The sequence below is a fragment of the Mchenga conophoros genome, linkage group LG15 (genome assembly GCF_057382185.1).
Source record: "Mchenga conophoros isolate Kocher_MC1m ecotype Shallow Benthic linkage group LG15, M_conophoros_male_GT1.1, whole genome shotgun sequence".
NCBI classification, from domain to species: Eukaryota; Metazoa; Chordata; class Actinopteri; order Cichliformes; family Cichlidae; genus Mchenga; species Mchenga conophoros.
The window spans coordinates 15258583-15283185 of NC_140540.1; the positions used below are offsets into that span (position 1 = coordinate 15258583).

The 24603-nt window shown below is 40.0% G+C and overlaps 1 protein-coding gene across 9 annotated transcripts in view; it reads right to left on the reverse strand.

Annotated features, from left to right (window-relative positions):
* The window catches only part of gphnb (gephyrin b), a 112807-nt gene that overhangs the window by 55565 nt on the left and 32639 nt on the right, over positions 1–24603 (reverse strand). For all 9 annotated transcript variants that reach the window (XR_014888647.1, XM_085247498.1, XM_085247497.1 and 6 more), the window contains exons 2-6: positions 22529–22607; positions 11122–11179; positions 10885–10977; positions 3977–4071; positions 3308–3374 (exon numbers count right to left, since the gene is read on the reverse strand). Coding sequence is in view for 8 of the 9 variants with exons in the window: in XM_085247498.1 (XP_085103624.1) it covers positions 3308–3374; positions 3977–4071; positions 10885–10977; positions 11122–11179; positions 22529–22607 (392 nt within the window). In the remaining variant the exon portion in view is untranslated. The remainder of the gene's footprint in view (positions 1–3307; positions 3375–3976; positions 4072–10884; positions 10978–11121; positions 11180–22528; positions 22608–24603) is intronic.

Genomic DNA, 24603 nt, shown 5'->3' on the forward strand with positions numbered 1-24603 from the left:
ACAAGCGTATGTAGAGTTTTACATTGCAATAAACAAATATGAGCACATATATGAAATCACATGCACAAGTTATAAACTCAAACCCACAAATTAATTCATTAAACCGTTTTGCAAGCCAGGGCAAAATGGTTCATTGCGTCACTGTTGGCACTGTTCATTTCTGGTGAACATGTTTGGTGCCCTGGTTTGCACCAAACATGCTGGATCCCATATAAACCAAACAATTTTATCTCATGTGGACAAAGAATGTGCTCCCAATATTTATCTAGTTTCTTTTTATTTAGCAACTTTTAATCGTACATTTTTGAGGTAAAGAGAGAGGAAGCGAGTTGCACCGTGTCGCCATGGCTTGTTTTTTTTACTGCTCATACTGTTGTTGTCCTGTTTCCCCTGCTTTTTATCTGTTCACCAAGTCACCTACATCCTTTTCCGTCCTTTGTAAGGTCTAAAAATCAGACTTTTCTAGAAATTATTTTCCGTGTGGAGCCATGCTAATGCAACCCACAGAACTAAAGTTCAGACAGTTCTGGTATACAAAGGACATTTTCATGTTCACGCAAATAGACCTACTAGTAATCACAGGTGTATTCGATTATCTTTCAGTGATCACAGGTTTTCTGACTTTTGTATAAGTGATTGCAGTTGTATTTACTACTAGTTTAATGAGTTTCTGAGTTCTAATGAGTTTGGAGCCTGTCATTGCTTAGAAGCTCTTTGTAAAGATTCTGCTTATCAACTTAGAAGTAATGCAATCAGTGTAATGGCTCATTTACACTAAGTTAAAAGTAGAACAGTAACATCCTTGTGACATCCAGGACATGAGTATGCAATATCCTCAAGCTCTGGGTGACCACTTCAATCACAAGGCACTTGCACAGGTTGCCTAGTCGGTGTGTCTGATTGCAGTCATTAAGTGAATTTGATCACAAAGAGGTATCTAATGCTGGACCAAAAGCCTTCTAGTGATTGATTCGTTCGGTAGCAGATTGCTGCGGTTACCAGTAGTTTGCACAGACGATGCCAGCTATACATGAAGTCTCACCCACTACTCAGTCTACACTAATTTTATCTGTTTTGATTTTATATACTGTTGTTTGTTTGTTTGTTTGTTAATTAGTTAGTTAGTTTATTTGCTTGTTTTATTCAATTTTAAATCATGCTTTTTATTTGTTCTTGTTTCTAATGTCTCTGTAAAGCACTTTGAATCACCTTGTTGTTGAATTGTGCTATACAAATAAACTTGCCTTGCCTTGCCTTACTCACAGAGATAAAATTTATAGAGTCCCCAATTTGCAATTTTCACTCATTTGACATTTAAGTAATGTTGTCCAGAGATGCGCTAACCTTTATATTAAAGCAAATCAAAACATAGAAAAATTAAAACATCAATGTGGGCTTACCATGACAACACAAACACCAAAGTCCACCTGCAGATCAGTCTGCACAGAAGTAATCAATCATTCAAACCGAGCAGACAGAGGCACACAACTACACCATACAACAACAAATCCATATACAAATGGTGCACCTGGTGTTTACACGCACAGGGGTAATGAGTAAATGCAACAGTGTGCAGAATCCAACATAAGATGAGCTTTAGGTGTTACAACATTAAGCTAATGCTGTTCAGGCAAACAGGTCATAGCAAACTAGCTAAAACAATAAATAACCAGAAGCACTACCATGAACTCTGCTCTTTACTTTGTTTCAAAAGAGGTATTTTGCACAGAAAGGTCTGCCTAAAATTTGAAACAAACACAGTTGGATACAGTAACTGTTCAAGAATAATTCACTAAGCTCCAAATTTCTAACTCTACATGGACTAACTAAAATATTTTACAATATGCTTTGTTGGTTGGCAGTAAGCAAACATGTCATATGCAAACAGGTCTAATGATCTGGAGCAACTAGGTTTTACAGGTCAGATAAAACAAATTTAAATTAAATATTAGCCTACAAATGCTACAGTTCCAACAGTGTGGAAAAAAAGACTTTGCAGGGCATTAGGATCAGCATAAAAACATATTCACGCATTTTCAGCATCACAAAAAGAATGCATGCAAATTCCAGTGACAGTGATGTATTACAGTTTGTGCTGCGGCGACTTTGCAGGAGTGCTTCATTCTGCGGTGTCGGTACAATAAGACTTAAAAGTTTGGATGTATGAAAGACGTGTTCAGCAGAGAATCTGTATAGCACAGAAGCATAGCGTAAATGAAGGCTTGCAGCCCATTTTTAAGTAAAAATGAACACAACCTGCTCCAAACCAGGGTATATACTGTAAAAAAAAAAAAAATAAATAATGAAACGTGAAAAAGTGTTTGCCTCCTTCCTGTTTTTATTTCCTGATTTGCCAAAAATCATTTTGATGATCCCCAAGACTTTTGGGAAAATATTCTTGTTGAACTTTGTGGAAGGTTTGAGTCCCATTACATCTGGAGTAAAACTAACACAGCATTTGATAGAAAGAACATCATACCAGCAATCAAACATGGTGGTGGAAGTGGGGCTACTTTGATGACAACCTGGACGATTTTCCATATTTAATGCAATCGTAAATTCTGCTCTCTACTAGAAAAGGAGAATGTCTGGCAAGCTCAAGAGCACTTGGGCAGTAGAACAACAGTCCAAAACATACCAGCATAGGGCTTAAAAGGCTAAAAAACAATACAAAACAAAACAAAAAAATCCCCAGTTAAAATTTCGGACTTTCGGACTCTGATTGAGTTCCTTTGGCATGACCTTAAACAGGCCATTCATACTGACCTGACAGGAAGACAGACAGAGAGACAGGTGCGCACGCGCGCGCGCACACACACACACACACACACACCCCGAAATCAGCTCTCACGTATAATAATTCAATTGTCAAGTATCAACTGTGGGCTCTTCTATTGTTTCCTAGTCCTTATTGTGATTTTTACTTTTGTAATTCAGCTCTCTTTGTCTGCTAGACTATATGTGTGCCAGCAAACTGTCAGCTTCCCTGCCCGCCTGTGATTCTCCTCTCAAGTTTGCATACCCTGCTTGGTTGCCTTCAATAGCTAGAGACCACCGACTACTTGGACCCCTCAACTCGGCATCCCCTTTTGTGTCTAAACCTTTTAAAGGTGTTTCTGCGTCTGCCAGCACTGGCTTTAAAAACCGTATCGGTCTCACTCTAGGAAGCTTTCACACAGATTGTGATGTACAGTATATATTTGAACCACATAAATATGAATGTTCCTCTCTTACTTCAGGTGAGTCTGTTTTTTTTTGTGTTTGTTTTTTTTACATCCATGTAATGGATGCTTGCGGTGTCTCCTACCTGGGAACCTTTCTTGCTTCCTGGTAAGTTAATAATAAGTGTCTTCCCTCGGATACCACACACAGGTCTGTAAACAGACAAGAGAAAGTTTTAATGAATACAGCGGAACAAAGTGCTGTGAGAAATACGCTCAATTATAGTGACAAATGTGGGTGCTGCTCTTCTTTCACTGTAAAACCAAAATCTCCTTAAATCAAGTGATAAAAATAAAAAAGTGTTATGGTCTTCTTAACCATGAGGAAAGAGGGTCTACTAAAAAAAACCTGCCTAATTACCTGCCTTGAACACTTCTAAATACAGTAATTTTAATGTCAGATTCACAGGACATTTTAACATTAGCTGAGCTGCAGTTTAGTCTGAACTTGGAATCACTTTGAAGGGAAAACTTTCCTCATGTTAGGGTGATAAGAGAATTAAATAATGAAATGAAAATAAAATGTGTTTTGTCGTAACATATTCACTGACATTCTTAAATGTTTCCTCTGACATAAGTCCTAGAACATAGACACTAATAATGAAAAAGACTAAAACTAACACTGAAACTAAAGATTTTCAAACAATAAAACCGAAAAATCAAAATGAAATAAAAATTACTTAGAAAATGCAGTGTTATAATAACTCTGGTGTGTGTGATTCTGCTGTGCTGTCTGTACTAAAAATGCGTCTGACCTGGAAAGCATGCCTAGTGGTGTGACGTTGAGGGATCCCATCAGCATTGCCAGAGACATCCCTGGAGCCTCGCGCTCTATCACCTCCTTAGTGGCCTGGAGAGACAGGAGGAGAGTTGTTAGTGTGATCATTGTCCAGCCAACCATGCGAGCCATGCCATGTCAACTAAAAACATTGCTGCTGTTCCTTCTCTGAGCAAACTGGAGCAATATTCATTAGGGGAAACACTGGAATTATATTATATGCTGTAAAGATCTGATGGTGGTAAACACCTGCATGCTTGAAAGTGTTTAGCTGCTACTGACTCTAATCAGTGGCATAGCATAGCATGACAGAGCTGCACACGAGAAGGCAAACATCCAATCCAGTCTTATCAGACTTAAATAGCCTTTCACCTCCTAACCAATATAAGAGCACAGCAGACAATTGCCAAATGAATTCACAGTGTGCAAACCCAGCTCTTAGCAGAAGCCTCTGAAGTGGATCTCTTGTTGTGTGTTGATGCGAGAAATTGCAAATATAACTAAACTAATCAATAACAATAGAAACCAACTGTATTCCCATGATGTCAGCCAAAGGGCCAGATGCATCTCTCATGTCCTGCTGGTTTTCTTCCCATTTCTTAAGATCATGACTTTCAGATACTGTTCATCTGTTGTAGTTGTTTATTAGGCCTGCCATCCTTTCTTTGCTTCTGAACTCATCCAGTTTCCTCAAAAACTTTAACAGCTGCTTGGGAATCAGCTTTTTGTTGTGAAAATGCTATTTTATGCTTATCAAACTGTGTAAAGTTTTTTTTGTTTTTGCAGATTTAATTAAACAAACGGAACAAATGATGTTTTGACAGGCTGCAAGTAACAGGGTGCCTAAAGACACATTATCTGGTATGTGTGAGCACAACATGGCTTCATCTCTTGAGTTATGTGCTTTTTTTTTTTTTACACTTAAATGATTCATAGGTGAGTGTTAAGTGGCATAAAACAATTAGACAGTGGTACCTGAAAGTGGTCAGGTACCAATGTTCAAAAAAAGCCCAGAGAACTATTACTCAAGACCACTTAAAAAGTCTGCAAAATATCAAGAAATGATTGGTGGTTCAATACTTTTGTACAGACTTTTGCTGCCTAAGCAAAAACGACTATAGGAAAAAAAAATATATATAAAAAATGAATAGTATCTCGTTGTTGCCCATAATACGCAAGTCAGACAGATTAAAGGCTATATGGTGGAAACAGCTCTTTATTAAAATATTTGATTTACATTTTTTAGTACACAGATATGTTTATGGGACCAAAGTTGATGCAGCACATTCCTGACAGATAGATGGCAAAAAAATGCCTGGTCCTCCAGCTGTGTGTGTTGGGTGCCCTTGAGTTGAGTGACACTTCAAACGCACCATTAGCGAGGGAGAGGGGAGAGGAAGAACTTCAAAGGAGAGGAGCCACTGGTGAGCATCTCAGGCTTGGACTCAGGAGAGGAGAGGGAAGGGAGGGAGGGAGGGAAGGGAGAGGGATGAGGAGAAGGGAAAGAATGTGGGAGGGAACTGAGGAAGAGTGAATGAGAAACAAGAGGGAAGGATGGAGACAGTGAGGGGTTAAGCTCGACTCATACTTCATCGAATACATCACGCAGAATCAAGAAGGCGGAGATGTATGCCTGATGTTCGACTCCACAAATATTTTTGTGGCATGCTTTTGATGAACTCTGCCAGATTTTACAAGTTTTTCTTCACTTATAGACAAAATAATATGTGATTTTGTTGTTTTTTAATTGATATGCATTTGATGACAGTATGAGATGACAGTATATGATGGCAAGTGCAGGTTGAAGAACTCACAACGTAATGTTATGTGATGGAATCTTATTTAATAGGAACCTGAAAAAGATTTCAAATGTATCAAATATCTAAATGCCGAGTGATGATGGTTTGCACGTATTCATGTAAAAGTAAGAAGTCATTTAGTTTTAAATCTTGTAAGAATGGGATTTTTACATTAATAGCTTCAGAAAAAATATGTGCCCTTGTTAAAGTCATACACTGAACACGTCCTTCTTAAAAGAAAGCTATACATCCGGATAAATACCGACCCGTACGTAAGGTTTTGTAAGCATTTGTTTTCTTCTTCTTTTTAACTGTACTTTAATATGTTTGTAGTGAAGTAAAAACAAGTGCAAAGTGCAGGTTTTTATTATTTGCACTGTTGAAACCCATTTTAATATTCCTGACAGAAGTTGTGCATTTATGTGGATGCAGTAAATCCGTAGCATTCATTTCATTGTTTAGTAGCAGATTTTTAAAAAAATGTTTGTTTTGATCACAAGTTTTTGTTTAAAAGCATATTAAGGAACATTGATCATGTTTTTAAACTGTTATGTATTTAAACAGTTATAAATTTTTACTGTGGTGCACATAACATATATAACATATCACATAATGGGATGTTTTATAACCCCTATATATTACTACCTCTACACCTATATGTTGTCAATACAACGTATTGCAGTAAGATAGTTTAAAATTGGTCTATATAGCATTATTATTGCTTAAGATATTCAGATCAACAATATTAATCTTGTATGAGGGGTTAAAGGTCAAATGTGACATGACATTTTAAATCCCCATGCAGTACTTTCTATATATTGACAATACGCACCACATTTTTAAGAATAATAGTTTAAAGTTTTATGGGATTTTGTCAATAAATCATGAAGTTGACCCTGAACATCCTGATGGGTTAGTGTTAGGCAAATTTTAATAGATTGTGTCAAGTGGGGTCATGTCAACAAGGTTTTATTAGAATTTGTTCTAAACTTTTCGGGCTATCACGTTTTCAGAAAGAATGACACATGAAAACTACCAAAAACATATCCTGCTTGGCAGAGGTAACAAAGCCAGTAAAAAGACATAAAAACAACATAAAAGGTAGAAAAAAGCAGACTGAAGCAGAGAAAAGCAGATGCTTGGTAATGTATGGTTTTCATAAAGAAAAAGGACTTGTACTAGCAGCACATCTACAAGACAGAGTACTAGCAATGAAATATACAGTAACTCAGTTAAACTTCTTCTGTTCATGTCCTTAAAAAGTAAGTAAGACTCACACACCATCTTCTCCATAATGCAAACAAACATTGTGAATAAAACAATTAATGCCCAGTCAGTTCAGGTTTGACTTTACAGTCATTCAGCATTAACTGTCTTGATGGATAGATGCATGAATTGACCAAGAATATATTATATATATTACTCTAGTGATTTGGCGGCTAATGCTGATAAATGTAGATGAAGAGCAAGCTGATCAGATGAGGATTTATTAACATTCAGAGAGCTGAGACAGGGATTATTATAGTCAGTAATGGATGCAATGTAAAATTCAGTAACATGTAGTGTTTAAGAATAAATTAACACTTACAGCTAAGATGAGATTCACACTTACACATCTTTTTAAGCATTTGAAAGCAGGTACAGAGTAATGAAATTACTGGTAATTTGTTAATAAAGTGTCACTGTTACTTCTGTTATAACTAAAAGCAAGTCAGAGCAGTTACATGTGTCATGTACAGCCTTCAAACATAGAGACAGACAGAAAGATATGACTGTTTCCAGCATGCAGGGTTGAATCAGATAGCAAGTATTATCAGTGACTACAGCGTGTATGCGTATTTCCTTTTCCAGGAAGGTTGCTGCTGTCTCCCGTGATTGATGAGGACCAATGATACTGCTGAGAACCACAGATTGCTTGTCTGCGTTTGTGTTGGTGAGTGTGATACTGAGAGGTTTGCTGACTGCATGCAAAGACAAAAGACTTTGTGCACAGCCTTCACACTAGGCTCTATTTACACGTGCATGAATATGGATTCAAATAAAATATAACACTAAAAACGTTGTACTTCATGTTGGCTGAAATCAAGCTAGATGTTTTTGATACAGTACCGACGACTACTCATGAATAATTAAAAAAAAATATATATATAGCTGTAGCAAAAACTACAACAAACACTTTTCTGACTGTGTACTGACAACATACACTCAACCACAACTTTGTACACTTGTTCCCCAAACTTGTTAACACTAGAGCAATCAGCCAATCACAGGGCAGCAACTCATTTGAGAATGTAGACATGGTCAAACTGAGCATGAGAATGGGGAAGAAGGGTGATTTAAGTGACTTGTCACATGGTTGTTGGTGCCAGATGGGCTGGTCTAAGTATTTACAAAACTGCTGATCTAACTGGGAGTTTCTCACACAACCATTTCTAGGGGTTACAGAGAATCGTCTGAAAAAGAGAAAATGTCCAGTGAGCAACAGTTCTCCAGGAGAAAAATCACTTGTTGATGGCAAAAGTCAGAGGACAACAGCTAGACTCAGGTGGCAGCTGAACGGTCACCCAAGAGGCCCGCGTTCAATTCTCTGGGTCATTTCCTGTTTGCTGTTCCCTCTGCTCTTTCTCTTTCCTGTGTGCTCCGCTGTCTAGGCTACAATATTCAAAAATAAACCTCAAGAAAAAGACAAAGAGAATGGCTTGACTTTTTAAAGTTCAAAGAAAGGCAAAAGTAACTCAAATAAACACTCGTTATGAAGAAGAGCATCTGTGAAAGCACAACATGTGCTGCAGAAGACCACACAGCCAAGAAAGGGAAACTGAGGCTACAATTGAAACACAAGCTCACCAAAATTGGACAACAGAAGACTGTAAAAACATTGTCTGGTCTGATGCGTCTTAATATCTGCTGTGACGTTTGAATGGTAGGCTCAGAACTTGACGTAAACAACATGAAAGCATGGCACCATCCTGCCTTGTATCAACAGTTCACGCTGTTAGTTGTAGGGGAAATTATTTTGTCATACTTTGGGATCCTTACTACCCACTAAGCATGGTTTAACCATCACAATATACTCAAGTATTACTGTTGACCATGTCCTTTCCTTTATAATCATAGTGTACCCATCTCCTATATTGAAACGGGATGTGCAACCAACAAATGTGCAGAAACTGTGTGATGCCGTCATGTAAACAGGGACCAAAACCTGTGAGGAATGTTTCCATCAACTTGGTGAATCTGTGACATGAAAAATTTTGGAGATTATGTATCAAAATTTAAGGAGCGGGACCACGCCTCCAAACACGCTCCCTCTGGTTCTCATCTATATCGGTTCCCCCAGTTCTGTTCACTCTCGTTTATATGCCCCACCTTCCCTCCCCTTTTCAATTCGTTAACTTCTTCACTTCTATTTAGTACATGGGGATCTGCCAGGCCCGGGAGCCGCCGCCAGTCCCCTTCGAGGCCTTCCCCAAACTGCTGCTCAAGTCATGTCCAAGCCATTCACCTTTACCACTAAAACGCTGTCAAACCTAAAATGAGGATGTGGGCCCAGCTAATGAAAAAGCAGTTATGGAGACAATCGGGGGTCCAACCAGTTATAAGCAACCTGTATCTAATGAAGTGTCTAGTGAGCGCAGTTGCTTCTGTAACTGCTAAATAAAGTTGTTCAGGCTAATTTCAACCAGAGAATTTCCCCCATTACTGATTTTGTGGATTTAAAAGAAGTAAACAAAAACTGTGTATTTTGCATTTTGATGGAGGCATTAACTAAAAATTAACTAAAGACTGATTCTGGACACAAAAATGAAATCTTAATTGTGTTTACATTTGGGAACTGCTATGGCCTCATGTTGTCAAGTAAGCAGAAAAAAACCCCTCCCCGTGCAGCCATAATGCCACATGCCACCCATTATCTCTGAGTTATCAACAGCACAGCACATTTGTTTATTTATTTTTTCAAAGGGAGTCAAGAAGAATCTTACCTCTTATTTCCCATTTGACTGTGGGGCTAATTACACTGTGTGTTTATCAGTGCTGCAACACGCGTATGTGATCTGTATAAAAATGCTGCAGTTCTCTGAATATAGCACGTGCAGCAAAAAGAAACACCTGCCTTTTAAATCCGCTACCCTCTAAAGCTCCGTTACGTGTCAATATACTGCAATCATTCTTGTGTTTTAGTAGTATGACCTTATTTGCCTTACACGACCTCTTAGAGAAAACAGTGCCCATATTTCAACTCGAGCTGTCCTCGCTCATTCTTATGTAACATGTTTCTAGCTGCATTTCAGCTCAACCCTAAACCTAATTTTACAGTTATGAAATACTGCAAGCAATAAAATGTGATTTGTGAAGCATTTTCATGAGTTAGCACACGTGTCATTGCTCTAAAACCAAGACTAAATTCCCAATGCAAAAAACATTCTGGTGTGCCTTTGCCCTCTTCTGCACCTGCACCACTGACCCCCTCATTGCATTACTGAGAGAAGTGATACGAAAACAAAGGGCAGCAACTCAGTTCCTGAATGTAAACATAGACAAGCATGGATTATTAAATCAAGAGGATAACCATTCATCTTCTTCCGCTTTCTATCCAATTCAGGGCTGCCGAGGGACTAAAGCTTATCCCAGCTGCCTGCCATAAAGCGAAAGGCAGGGTACACCCTGGACAGGTCGCCAATCTATTGCAGGACTAACACAAAGAGACAGACAATCATTCGTGCTCACATTCACCCGTAAGCACAATTTAGAATTACAGGTTAATCTAACTTCATGCACGTGTTTGGACTACAAGAAGAAGCCACAGTACCCAGAGAGAACCGACATAAACATGGGGAGAACTTCTTATTCATTCAGCGTGTGAACGCAGTAAATAATAACACTGAGAAACAGCTTCAGTAAGATGCATGCATAGTGAAGTGCTTAGCCACGATCTTGTGCCATGACACCCATGCTCGCTACTCCAAAGTCAGCATTAAGAGTTTAAAGCACATGAATACTATAGTGCAGTACGTCATTATGTATTATGCGTAAATCCATTGCATGACTCGAATGACACGTGTTCATGAAAAATGTGTAAATTAACCTCTGGTGTGACGTCTCTGGGGGCGAAGCCGGTGCCTCCGGTGGTGAGAATGAGGTTGAGTTCCTTTTCGTCGCACCAGTCCACCAGTGTCTCCTGATAGAAAGAACACACATGCGAGTACAAATTACTGCTCACCATGGGATCGACCTATCCAGATAAACAGCAAAGCAAAACAAACAAACAAACAAAAAACACATATCCTGTAATAAAGGAATACATTAAATAGATGGCAGTTACCTTAATTTCATCAATTTCATCAGGTACTATCTTGTAGGCCGCGATCATACCACCCAACCTGTAAAAGGTAGAAAAAATGATTTGATCACAAAGCAGTAATCCATGGTCACCTCTCACCAGAGTGAGGTAAAAAAAAATTCTTTGCACTCAGTATATACCATAAGTCTGTATTACAATATTCTTGGCTTCAAGGTCCAAAAAGGGAAGCCATTGAGAAACTGCCTGGCCAGCAGGAGGCGAATTCTCTGTTCACTGAAAAAAGTCCAGTGGTATAGGAGTCCATGTGGAAATCACCCTACTTCTCATTTGATTTATTGACACAGAAAAACATTTTCCTAATGAGTTTCTGGTCTTAATCACTAATTCAGTTTTGTTTTAATACTTCCTGATGTTCACTTTGTAAATTTCAGTCCCATTTAGATTAAAATACTGAAGAAAATTTCTACCTTGCGATCGAAGAAAGTGAAGAAAGTAAGTGTGCAGCATATCCACTGCATTCTTTGTGACGCCTGGTTTATAATCAACAAGAAACTTCACAAAGGAAATCTGCAAACTCAAGCGGATGTTGTCCATCATTTACATACACAAGTGAAAAGCCTTTGCAAAACAGCAGGCTAAAGCTATTATACAATATTACACTAATATTACACAATCTCTTATATATTTCCCAAAGCAGCAAAGCAGAAAGTATTGCTTGAAAAAAGCAGAAATGAGAATGTGGCATATTTTTAGATAGGTTCATCCTCTGTCCTTCAGCTACCACTGGCCTTTAGAATAAGGCCTACACCTTTATTACACATTCAAGAAAACACACAGCTGTGGACACACTGATGGAGAAAATACAGAAGAGAAGACAGAGACTCTCAGGATGTATTTTAAATGTGGGCGAAATGAAGGGGATGAAAACAGTCTACGAGACTGAAAACAGAGGCAGGAAGGAGCGAGAGACACAGCTTTACAGCAGCAAAAATGTCCAGAGAGAGAATGCCCTTGAACATCCCTTCCTGAAAGGATTTTCCACAGGATGGCCCAGTGAGGAAGGAGCTCTGTCAAGGACAGGGCCGTGCTTCAGTTTAAGAGCGAGCCATAGTGACCTCCTGTGGTTGGTTTCAGTACCGCACTAAGAAAACCCCCCCAAAACAAGGCAAGAAAAAAACAACCCCAGGCTCAAGGTGAAGGCTCTACACAGACACCCCCTTATGTAATACCTTTTCTTTTTTTCTCTAACCAGCACTATTTTGGGAGACTTCTGCATGATGTCTCCCCTCCGCATCAGACACTTAAACGCTATGATACCCTCCCTTAGACAAACACCCATTAACTCTGAACATTAAAACTCTTTTTTCTGCCTTTCAGATACTTTTATCCACATGGGAACCCTAACTCTTCACACACGGAGTTACAAATTGTGCGCCCTGGAAATATAATTTGCTGAATCCATTGGCTCTGCTTCATTTTCAAGCTGTGCGATGGAGCAGCAGTGAGACGAGCCACCGCTAGACAACACCGAAATACTGCAGCAAGCATGCATGAAGATGAAGCACGAGGTTCAGAGGGAAGCTGCTTCTGACAAAAGATGCAGAGAAGTCGGGAAGAATCATTTAAGAATGACTTTTGCATGTAACACTGCACATGTAGGGCCACTTAGCATCCACTAACTTGTGCATTCATGCACAGACACACAACCGCACAACTTCCCTGCTGACATTCCTGTGATGGCACGACTGATTTACTTCTCTTGATGTGTTCGGAAGGGGTGGGGGTTTTGGCATCTCTGTATGTATCTGCGCGTGCATGTGAGCGCGCATGTGTGTATACGTGTTCATGCGCGCGCACTCGCCTGTTGATGTGTCTGTGCGTGCGTGTGCGTGCGTCTGTGTTACACCTCGGGAGAGTAAAGGAGCTGTCAGGACAAATCACCTCTCTCGCTCTCCTGGGGTTTTTATGCCTCTCTGTTTCAGCCCAAATGAAAATATGCTCAACACAAATAGCTAGGGTTCCTTCCCACCGTTTCCTAGGCAACCCCTCCTGTCTGAAGCCTCCAGTTGCTGTGTTGTTCAATGTGAGAGAGTGCGTGAGAGTGAGAGTTTGTGTGTGCCGGTGCATGCATGCGTGTGTGTGTGTGTTTTGTTTTTTGTAACTATCGGGGACACCAGTTGTCTGCAAAAGCAACAATATGTTGTGTTGACTAGATGGTTTTTTTTGAGCATTTGTCTGTAGGTACATGTTCATGAAAAACAGACAAATTAAAGGAAATACCTCAACTTTATCAATTCGGTGCTTCTGTTATGCTGTGAGGGGGATTTTTGTGACGACTTGCCCCCTTCAAAGGAAAGGTCACTGCAAATCTGTTCTTCTGAGTAAAAACTTTTACTTTATTTTATTATCAGAGCCTTTATTTATTCAGGTAAAAGTCTAACTGAGGTTAAATGTTTCTTTTTCAAGAATGACCCGGCCAAGGGGGCAGCAGGCAGTCATATAACGGGTGAGGTCTCTTTAATGCCCCTGATTAATAGAACAAGAGGTGTCACTGAACGGTTTAATGAGGGGGACCGTAATGTGACTCACATGCTATAAGGCCAGATCTCAACCCCACTGAAAACACCAAATGAGGGACAAATGGTGTTCACGCCTCCACTAGAATTGCAGAGATGCACTCTAGTGTGTGCGCTGAAACTGTTCATCAACATGGATGTGTGTAGATGCCTTTTATTTATAATAGGAAGAATGGATAGCTGGATATTGCTTACATTATAATAATATGTGCTAACTGTATGCTATCAGTATATAGTATACCCATCAGAGAAAAAGCAAAAACTTTAAGAGAGACCAAATGAACCACAACCTGGTTCTTTAAAAATACTGCAGCTGCCTCACGAAACTGATACACTCACGAGTATCAATTTCAAAATCCTATGTTGCCTTGTTCTCGAGTTATTGCATTCATAAAATTATCCAAAACACTTGACATCTGACCTTGACCTTGAGGTCGATATCACTGAAATTCCAACTTGTCCGAAACTTTTTGCAGATGCACCTGTGGTATCAATTTCACAATCCCAGGCGACTTCCTCCTCGAGTTATCGTATTCACATGATTTTCAGAAAAACATGAACTCTGACTTTGATCAAGGGGACTGAGATTTCAACTTGTCTGAGATTTTTTAGCAGATGCACCTGTGGCATCAATTGGAAATTCCTACATTGCTTCGTTCTCCAGTTTTTGGATTCAGAAGCTTGGATGTCCACACAGAGTGCATGACCACCCTGGTGGGGTGACGACAATACTTCATTGGCCTTTTACGGCTAAGGGATACAGAAAGAATACACTGGCCAGCTTAACAATACCAAAAGATCTGAAAGAACATGGATGAGTAAAGTGGATGATTGACATTTCTCTACTGACTTTCTAAAACCCCCATCACAATATCCGACCAAGTTAATAACTGTCTTGAGGAGGAAGGTGTATCATAATGTGATAAGAAAAAGCAAAAAGTTCACAAAAATCTTTGCTAATGGAAATACAGCATTTACAACAATGTGCAAACCACTGATTGCACTTAACAAAACGAGATTAGACTTCGCAGGGAAACATCAAAAAGAGATCGCACTGTTCTGGAAAACTTTCTTTTGCCAGATGAAACCAAGATGAACTTATAACTTTAGAATTACAGAGAAGAAGAGAAACTGCTCATGAGCTGAAGCATACCACATTATCTGTCATACAAGGTGGAAGCAATGTTATAGAATGAGTATGTGTAGCTGCCAGTGGACCCGGCCCACTAGTCTTTATTGATGATGTTACTGCTGATAGGAGCAGCAGGACAAATTCTTGCACAGAGCTTTACCTTCTGCTCAGATTCAGCCTAATGCTGCAACACTTATCAAAAAGCGCTTTACACTGCAAATGGATAATGACCCAAAACAAACTGCAACCCAAGGGTTTTTAAGTGGGGATATTCTTCAGAGTCCAAGTCAGTCATCTGATGTCAACCCAATAATAGCTTTTCGGTTATTAAATACAAAACTGAACGCAGAAGGGCCCACAAATAAGAAACAACTGAAGGTGTCTGCAGAGGCCGAGCAGAGCATCTAATAGGAGGAACCTCAGCATTTGGCGATGTTTGTGGGGTCTATACTTCATCCAGTCAAAAACTGGAAAGGATTTTCATCCAAGTATTAAAAAACATTTTTATATTTAAAATTATGTTAGTTTTTCCGATGCAATTTGAGCCACAGAAAATGTGGTTCCAGGTATAAACATGTCTGTAACTATACAACAGTTAATGCAAGACTTCAGTTAAATGCCTTGAATTAAAGCTGAAAGTCTCCACTTCAATCACATCTTGACTGTTTGATTTAAAATCTCCAGTGGTGGTGCGCAGAAGCAAAATCACAAAAAACTGCAATTGTCTAAATATTTATGGATCTAACTAAATGTTTAAATGAAAAAGAGATCTGCAGTAAAGGCCTGGCAAAGCATTACGTGATGCCCGAGTTGAAGCTGCAAGTGCATGTTTTCAAATCTATTGCAGTGGCATATGGAGACAAAATTTCCAGACCTACCTGTGTATATTTCTGTGCATGTTTGCACACAAATATGTGTATACTATTTAAACATAGACATAGAACACAGATGTGCACCACTAACTTGAATGATACTTTGTGGGTGGGATTAAGAAAATGGGGTATCATCTTCTTAGTTAGCCACCTACCACCTACCTGTGAGAAAAAAAGTAAGAAATATGGCCGCACACATGCCTAGGGGCAACCAAAGTTTAAATTAACAAAAATATTTCAAAAGGATGAAATTGAGGAGGTGCTCCTTATCTCTGATGACTACTGATGTTTTTCTTCTTTTTCTTTTTAATAAAAATGAAAACACCAGGAGTGTACACAAGTTTTTACTGATGGCTGGTACAAAACAAAACAAAGAAACCCTGCAACTCAGCAAATCCGATGACATGAACACTGTGTGAACCTAGGTAGTTGAATTTACTTTGATTGCTATCATCACCCTACCACTGCCCACTTATTTCCACAAATGCAAAACAGTGGTTTGTTCATTCACATAACGCTGCTTACAGTATGTGAACATGCAAAATACACATACATATTTGTGCACATGGAAGTATCATGCATCTAGGATGTAAAATGGTTATTTATACATATGAGAGTATATGAATAAATTGTTAGTTTCAGCATGACTGGCTTCTTCTTTGCAGATAGAGTGCTTGGCTGTATTTTAGGTGGGTGTGCTCTGAATTGAGAGAAGCCTATTAGAGGGGAAAGGGCTTGCAACATTTTAATCTCCAAAACCCATCTATGTCTCTTTCTACTGCAGGGGGTTATGGCATATAAAGCTCTTCCTCAAACTGCAGGATGGAGGTAGTCAGCCTGGTAAAAAAAGAAAAGAAAAAAAAAAGCTTTTTGTTTGAGGTGTGGACAAATCCTGATGCGGGTGGAGGAAGGAGCAGGGGGAAGAGTGGGGTAAGCAGAGAGAGACCGGGGGGTGTGCATGGCAGTAGTTTTGGCCTGAAAGCCTGGACGCATTGGCCAAATCTGTCTATGAATAAAAGACGAGCACAGAGAAGAGGATAAAGAGAGGAAGACAGAATAAGCAAGAGAGGCACAGAGTGAAAAGAGCAAGAAAAAAAAGAGGAAAGAAGAGGGCTAGACCGTCAGGGGCACACTTAACAAGAGAGAGGAAAAGCAAATGTGTGTGTATGCATGTGAGCCAGCTGCAAATCTCAGTGGTTGTGGGACACTTCCAAGATGAGACCCATCTGCCAGGGTGATTTCATTAATAATACAAGCTCTTTGTACAGGGCACTCAATCTCACTCACTCCTTTCTTTGCTCTCTTACACACTCACACTCCACCCAGGGAGGAGACGAGAGACTTGGACATCTCCACACTCCTGGTAGTAGCATGGAGCTGAGCCCATTAGAGCTAAGTTGTTGGTTCATCCATATGTAGGAAAGCTCTCAAGAGGTCACCGCTCAACATGTTCGCTGATAGAGGGAACGATGAAGGGATGGAGGGGGAGGAGTGGACTAACCAACCTCTTCAAGGTCCTACTGTGATGAGAGCTCTGAGTGCCCAGTTCCACACCCATGACTCCACTCATGGCCAATAAACAACATGCAAAGAGCCACAGAAACAGCACACCGAGTCAAGTTTCAATGACGTTAGACGTTTGCAACCTTGACTGTAACCTAAACCGTAGCTACTACTACATGAGCCTTAACTGAACCTTACCCTAATGTTAAAACATGTCTTTTCCTTAAAATATAACTATTTAAACAAGGATGTTGCTTTTTGCCCCCATAAGGCAGACAAGTCCCTACAATGAGACTGTATATAACGATTTAGATCATTAAAATAATGCAGCCTTATTGACACACAGCTGAGGGCACTGTGGTGATAAGGTTGTCTGTTTTGACCTGCCCAGACCTTCAGAAAGGTGCAGCTTCTTTTTTTTTTCATTTCAAGTATTCAAGTTGGTCTTCAATGTCTGACTTCAATAGCAAACATGGTTGAAATACTGATGTTATTTCCTCCAGTCAAAACTGGTCACGATATGATGGCAAAATATGCAAAGCAGACCGTTAAAATGTATGCAAAGCAATAAAGAAAGTAAATGCTGTTTTTTGCACTTGTTTTTTTTTCTTCTAAAGTACAACAGTGCTTTATTGTCAGCTAATTTGATAATGGTTACGAACAGACAGCCACACATTATTCACTCCACATGCATATTCTTCTTTATCAGATTTATGATTTTACAGAACTTAATGCAATCCTGTGGAAAACTAAGCTAGGAATTTAGAGGGTGAGAAGCAGCCAGGTGACGATAATTAAATTAACTGATGATCAGAAAGAATGAACATCTTTATAAAGCAGACGTTTTGGCAGTTTGCTGGTGTGGAGCATTTAGATGCGTTTACACAATGCCACAACAGACCCTATAAGCCTCATTTAAATAAGAAAGTTATGTCTTACTCTCTTGAAAAAAAACCCCCCATCCCAGCACTGGTTAGGGGTGCACAACTGCATCTGAACAAATGATAAGACTTCTAGAACAAATCCATTTTATTAAATTAAGTATAACAAAATACTGCTGCGAGTACATGTTGTACAACAGCAGGCAGTGTTGTACTGCAGAGATTTACTAAATTTACGCAGGAAGCACAGAAGTAATTCAATTTAAATGTAAGCACAAATACAACAAAATGTGCATTAATTAAAAATAATTATTAAAAAAAATTAAAAAGGAAGAAAATCTATGTTGTGATTGTGTAATAGCATTTAACTTTCCGTGAACCACTGATGAGCTCAACAGATGAAGCAACCAAAACACTTCTGTGGTAACCTCTGGTTCCTTTCCTGAAAGTCACCCATGCCAACCCACCGGTTCAAAGTCAACACCACCCATTTTTGAAAAAAAAAAAAGTACCACTGTTTATGGTGGCAGTAACCATTAGCACGGGTGCAGATTTATCCAGGTAATCCATAAAATCCATAAAAACATTCAGGATGCAGTGCAGGTATATTTAAATTCTTACTGATGTGCACAATTACTTCGTATGTATTTGAGAGTTACACAGAGAACTACATACTGCAGGTAGTATGTATGGATACATATAAATTCACTTCTTGCTTATATTGTGATACAACAGTGTCAAAATTCCAACTGCTACATAGTAATAATGCTTGCAGAAGTAGCAGCGCTCATGGTTGTAGGAGTAGTGTTAACAACAGTACTGACAATATTAACTGAGGTAGTAGCAAGGAGAGGTTTACACTATTATGTGACTGCTGTATAAATATATATTCATAAAGTATATATTAAAATGTAGAATGAGTAAAAAAAAAATAGGTAAAAGTAAAGTAAACATGTTGATATTTAACAAAGGTGTCAAGTCAGGTAAAAACCAGGAATCTTCCATTTAAATGGTCAGCATTTTAATGTGAAATAACAACAAGTCTGGCCTTCGACTGTTTATTGGTGCTGGATCTCTAGCAGCACAGATTTACAATTGCGTCTTTGTCCCACGACCATCTCCTGACAATAAAATTAAGCCTACTATCATGCATCTGATTGGCTTCTAGCTATTCTTAGCCATAATCATTTATAAAATTGACAAAGGGTCGTTACAACACGAGTCACTGGAAGGCAGAGACCAGAAAGACACGAGATTAACTGTTATGAAGGGAGGGACACATACACATACCTTCATACCTTTAACATAAATGCTAATAGCTACAATGACCCATGAAGCAAATGTCATAGATGTAACATTTTCTTGGCAACAGATGATAATACGCAATGTTAACTGCAGTAACCAATTAACATAAGCCAGAAGGAGCCTAAGTTTCCATGTATCTATTGGGTTATATAGCTTTGCAATCATTATATCTGGGATTCATGTTCATAAATTGGCATGCTGCAGCTTTATTAAAGGTAGAGCGATGAAGGGCTAAAGAGCATTAACACTTGTAAGTTACAAAAAAGAACAAAAAGCAAAAAAGAGGAAAATGCATGACAAAAAATAAAAATAAACAAAACAATAACAAAGAAAAACACCCATCAGCATGGGCTTTCAATCAAAGTGTTATTTTGAATTATAGTATCATCAGAGATTTTCACAAAAAGTGGATTGATAAAAAAATATTTCAGTCAGGACCGCTATAGTGTCCTGACCACATCTGTCCTCCGTAAATTACAAACCAATATAGATCGACAGCTAGATAGAGGGATCTCAGTGTCCTTACAGAAAGGATATATACAGAAAGCAGCAACACCATCCCCTAAACCTTAAGTCAGACAAAGCATGATAGGTTGAAGTGCAGTCTGCAGATGCACAGCAGCTGTGTTCAGGAAAAAAAAAGTGCCAGTAAAATAGAAAGCTATCACCTGAACCTTAAGCTGATATTAGACTGCACTGAGATCAGCTGATTGCCTGGGATTGCAGCTGGGCTCGACTAACGCTATGCTAAATTACTCAAATGAAAACTTGCTGACACTTTGGTATGAACGCGTACAAAAAGACACATACAAAGAGCCGCTTGTTCACGCATCCACCTCATCCTCATCTGTGTGTCCCTGACTCGAGGTATCGTTTATTTGTCCCCCTCTGTTACTTGCCACACATCATTTTTCTCTCGCCCTGACACACACCTCTGGATACCCCTGAATGTCAAACTGGGCAGACTGATTGATTGCATGTGCCAATGTGTATTTGCGTGCCTGAAAGACACTGTGATTACAGTTTATGTTATGTGTCCTGCTTTGCTGCAATACTCTCTCCCTCGCTGGCTCCCCTCCACTCTTTCTGTTTTCATCTCTGTCTATGTGCCTTTGTCATGGCAGCAGTGGCACATTGAGGGCACGGCGTTCTGGGTGGTCAACCTGATGGAGCTGCTGACTTGTGGTGCGGTGTGGATTAACATGGCATGGAGACTCTTAAGCCAGGGGAGGTCAATCATCACCACGACCCAACAGACCAGAGAGAACAGATGCCAATGCTGACATTGCCTTCCAATTTCCAGTTTTATGCTTAACAGCAGCTGGTTTACCACTAGTCATTTCTGTCAGTTAACTGGTATAAAACACACTCGTCTCAAGTGCTCTTTAGTAGCATGAGAGTCCCTCAAGTCAGTGGGAGCCCAGCATGGAGACAAACATCAAATACGTGTAGCCAACAGTCTCACAATGAACTGGCTATAACAAAATTATTGGCCACAACAGAACCTTTTATCAGCTGTCAACAGCCAATTGCATTTTCTCATATCCCAGTTCACAACGAGCAAGCCAAGAGTTCTCTGTAAGTCTTTTACATCCCTCATATTAAAATAGATCCACCTATTATATTCAAATATCAACAGGGTTGCCCGTCTTTAACTCTTACCCTCATGAAGATGACGTCTGACAACCTGCCGAGTACCCTTAGCGACAAGTCTTGACTCTAAATACATCAATAAAGATGTGGTTTGATGACCATTAAAACAGATTATGTTTTTTTCCCCCAGTTAACTGTATAGGAAGAGATCGCCTTTATTAACTTCTGATGTACATCGAGTGATTTTGTTCTGGAAGCAGGGCTGGAGTATGATAAAAACCGCTCAGGTCACAAAAGAGATACAGGGTTACCCCTAGTAGGCGTCCAAGGGCTAAAGAGTTAATGCAAATAAATGCAATTCCATCAATACCAGAAGGAAACTGAAGGATCTTTTAACACTGTTGTTGCTTTGCTTGACCCGTCAACTCTAAAATATCTTTCGAAAATATGTATATTGTAAGGCACGCAGCCACACACACGCACATGCACGCACACGTGGTTTAAAGCATGCATGCACTGATAGATACACAAACAAAATGAAACAAGCAACTTAAAATTTCTACTCCTGCTGCACAACACTGTACAAACAAGCATGTCATGAATCCCTAATCACTTTCTGGCACCCTGTCGAGCGTGACGCACATGACATGGCATAGGGCTGCCCACACTCCCTCTTTGTGTCACACGGAGTTGACACATGAATTACACATCAGGCTCAAAATAAACATACCGTAAAGGACATGACAAGCATGGATCAGTCCAGGGTCCCACAACAGGGGGGTGGTGGGGCCTCGTGACACTCCAGTGATATTGAATAGTGTGAGACAGTGACAAGGGAGCAGGGTAGCTCCAGCAGGTCTACGGTCACATGAGAAATTGCTCGGATGTCTAGAGAAGCGTGTCTGAGGCTGGTGTTGGGGGTCACACTTTTTAGTGTTGTATTCGCAGGATGAGATGGCACTTCTATGTGTGATATTTGCAGGGGTATAAAAAGACTCTCAAATCACTAAATGGAAGAAATACAAGACAATGGTGTGCTTGAAATTTTACGGCTTTCCCTGACTGGCTCACGCAGAATTCTGACCTCAACCATTTTGAATCCCACCTTTAGGATGAACTTAAACTGTGAGCCCGGCCTGACTTCACTAATCCTCTTGTGACTGAATGAATGACTTTATTTAAGAAATAAATGATCCAAATGAGCACGGTGGTACTGGGACATTTTTAACAACTGTTGATTTCCCCTCCTTCAACTTCTTTTGAGTAAATAATGACTTCTTGCGGCTACCAGAATTCATCCTTATAGATAAGAGAACTGCAAGCGCTTTTGTTGTTGCCATGCATGCTGGGAAATTCTCTTCATGAGGGGCAACACTGATGTTGAGCTGAAGAGATATTTTTAGCTTCTTAGTTACACTCCTGCACTAAAAGAAGGCGGCTTACACTCAAAGACGCACACATGCAGGAGACTGTGCATCACATTTGTGTGTGGTAGATTTAAAACAACTTTCATCTGTGTGTTTGTGTGTGTGTGTGTTCATTTGTCTAGAAAAGGGCAGTACTCACAGGGAGGGATCGTGGACGAGATCTTTGAGGTTGACCCCACTGCGGTCCTCTGCTAGGTTTCGAAAACAGCTGTCACTCACTGGATAGGCAGCGATAGAAAGAAGAAAAAATGCGGTTAGCTCCAAGTTCTAATGTTATATTACATGCATAGTCCAGGAAAAAGATTTTTCTTTGCCATAAATGCAAGTAATTTCAAGGGAAAAGCAAAAGAAAACCTCAAGAATTTACGTTCATAAACCTTTTTATTCTTGTTTCTGCCTCCTAATGCAGTACGCAAGAAAAATTACTATTTTTTACTCCTCTAATTTTCCAAACTGTGCCTACCTGTGAATCCACAGTGGGAAACTGAACTGATTACCAGATGAAGGAAAATAGTGAAATAAACCAAAACGATTCTCCTTGTGAACAGATGAAAAACACCAGAGGAGGAAAATCCAGGAAACATCCCTCCACACGCACCTTTAAATGGATCTCTGCTGTTTTTGTTTTCATTCTTACATTTCACACCTATGCCTTGGCAAACAGAGAATCTCCAGCACACAGGTTTCGTCCTGTCAAAAACGGGGACAACAGGATGCTGATATTTGTTGCAGCCACACTTGTCAGCTGCGACTATTATAAGGCAGGTGTTTCTGTATATCAGAATCATGTCTGGTGTAACTGCTATATTGTCGCCTGAACCCTGTCTTCCAACCCAAACCATAGTGCAAATTAAAAAAACGGTCAGGGTGTGAGAAAAATACATAGTGACACCCTTCCAAACCCTTCATTGTGCAGGCTTTTGATATCGGTGAGCCTATGGAAAGCCACACCTTCACGCAAACCCCCCTTGACTGCAGAGCAGGTGTGAGCCACATGAGTCATCACGGTGATGATAGACAGATAGAGTGATGGATAGAGTACGACGGGAGGAAGATGAATATGTGGAGAAAGAAAAATGAGTAACAAAGCAAAAGGAGACAGAAAGAGACATTTCAAGATAATGGAGAGAGGGATAAGGTGTTTTGTAATCCGATGGGTCAAACATGAGCAGACACGCACTCGCATCTGAAAATAGATCCAAAACGAGTCAATGGAGGGGGTGATGGCGGTGGATTTAAGCCAAAAAACTTGATGCACTAGTCGTAGCCAACACTGGAAATGTCATGATGTTACTCCAATGAAAGTGCCATGATCCATGAACAAGAGCGGGTGGGGAGGGGGACGGGGGGTGGGGGCGGAGGGATAGGGTAAGGACATGGGTGAAGCAAGAATGGTGCAAAAAATGGAATTGAGATGGCAAAGGGGAGGAATTCAAATGAAGAGAACGCAACAAAGCTGTATAAAAAAGATGGGAAAGTATGGCGTGATCTGAGTGCGGGCAATAAAAGATTGAGTTGGGGAAGAGAAAATGGGAAGATGTAGAAGATGAAAAAAAAAATTGAAAGAGGGGGAAGGGCAATGGCGAAAAAAGCTGTGCCGATGGGGCAGCGCTGTGGAGGTAAACAGAGGGAGCAGGACGTTGCTCTAGGCTCTGGCAAATAAATAGGAAAGTGCTGACATTTGCACACTGAGCCTTCTCAGAAAGAGAGAAAGAAAGGCAGAAGCAAGAGAGACAGAAAGATTGTCGGAGAGGGGTGGTGGCGAAGCAAAAGAAAAAGTCTGAGGGAGGAGAGAAAAGGGGATGATAGCACATGGAATACACACCACCTTGGCTTTACAGGGGGACTGCTGCATAAGTGCAAGGATGTGTATGTGTGTATCAGGTTGAGCGTATGTATGTGTATAAGGACGAAACTTCGTTCAAGACTGCAGTATTCCTTACAAACACACTCTTGCACACGCGCACACACAGAGCCCTCCTCAGTCTTTCTCTCCCAGCTACCCCTTGATCTAAAAATAGCCGTTCCACTCTCCTACAAGAGGCAGCAACCATTCTGAACCAATCAACACGGTCTGTCAAAGGCATCGGCATCCACCACCCGTTAGTGTGTATGTGCGTGCGTCCATGTGCGCGTGCATGCATTTGTGCAACAAGGGGAACTCCTGACTGAGGGTAATAAAACTGCCCCTCCCTTCTGCACCGGTTAGAAATG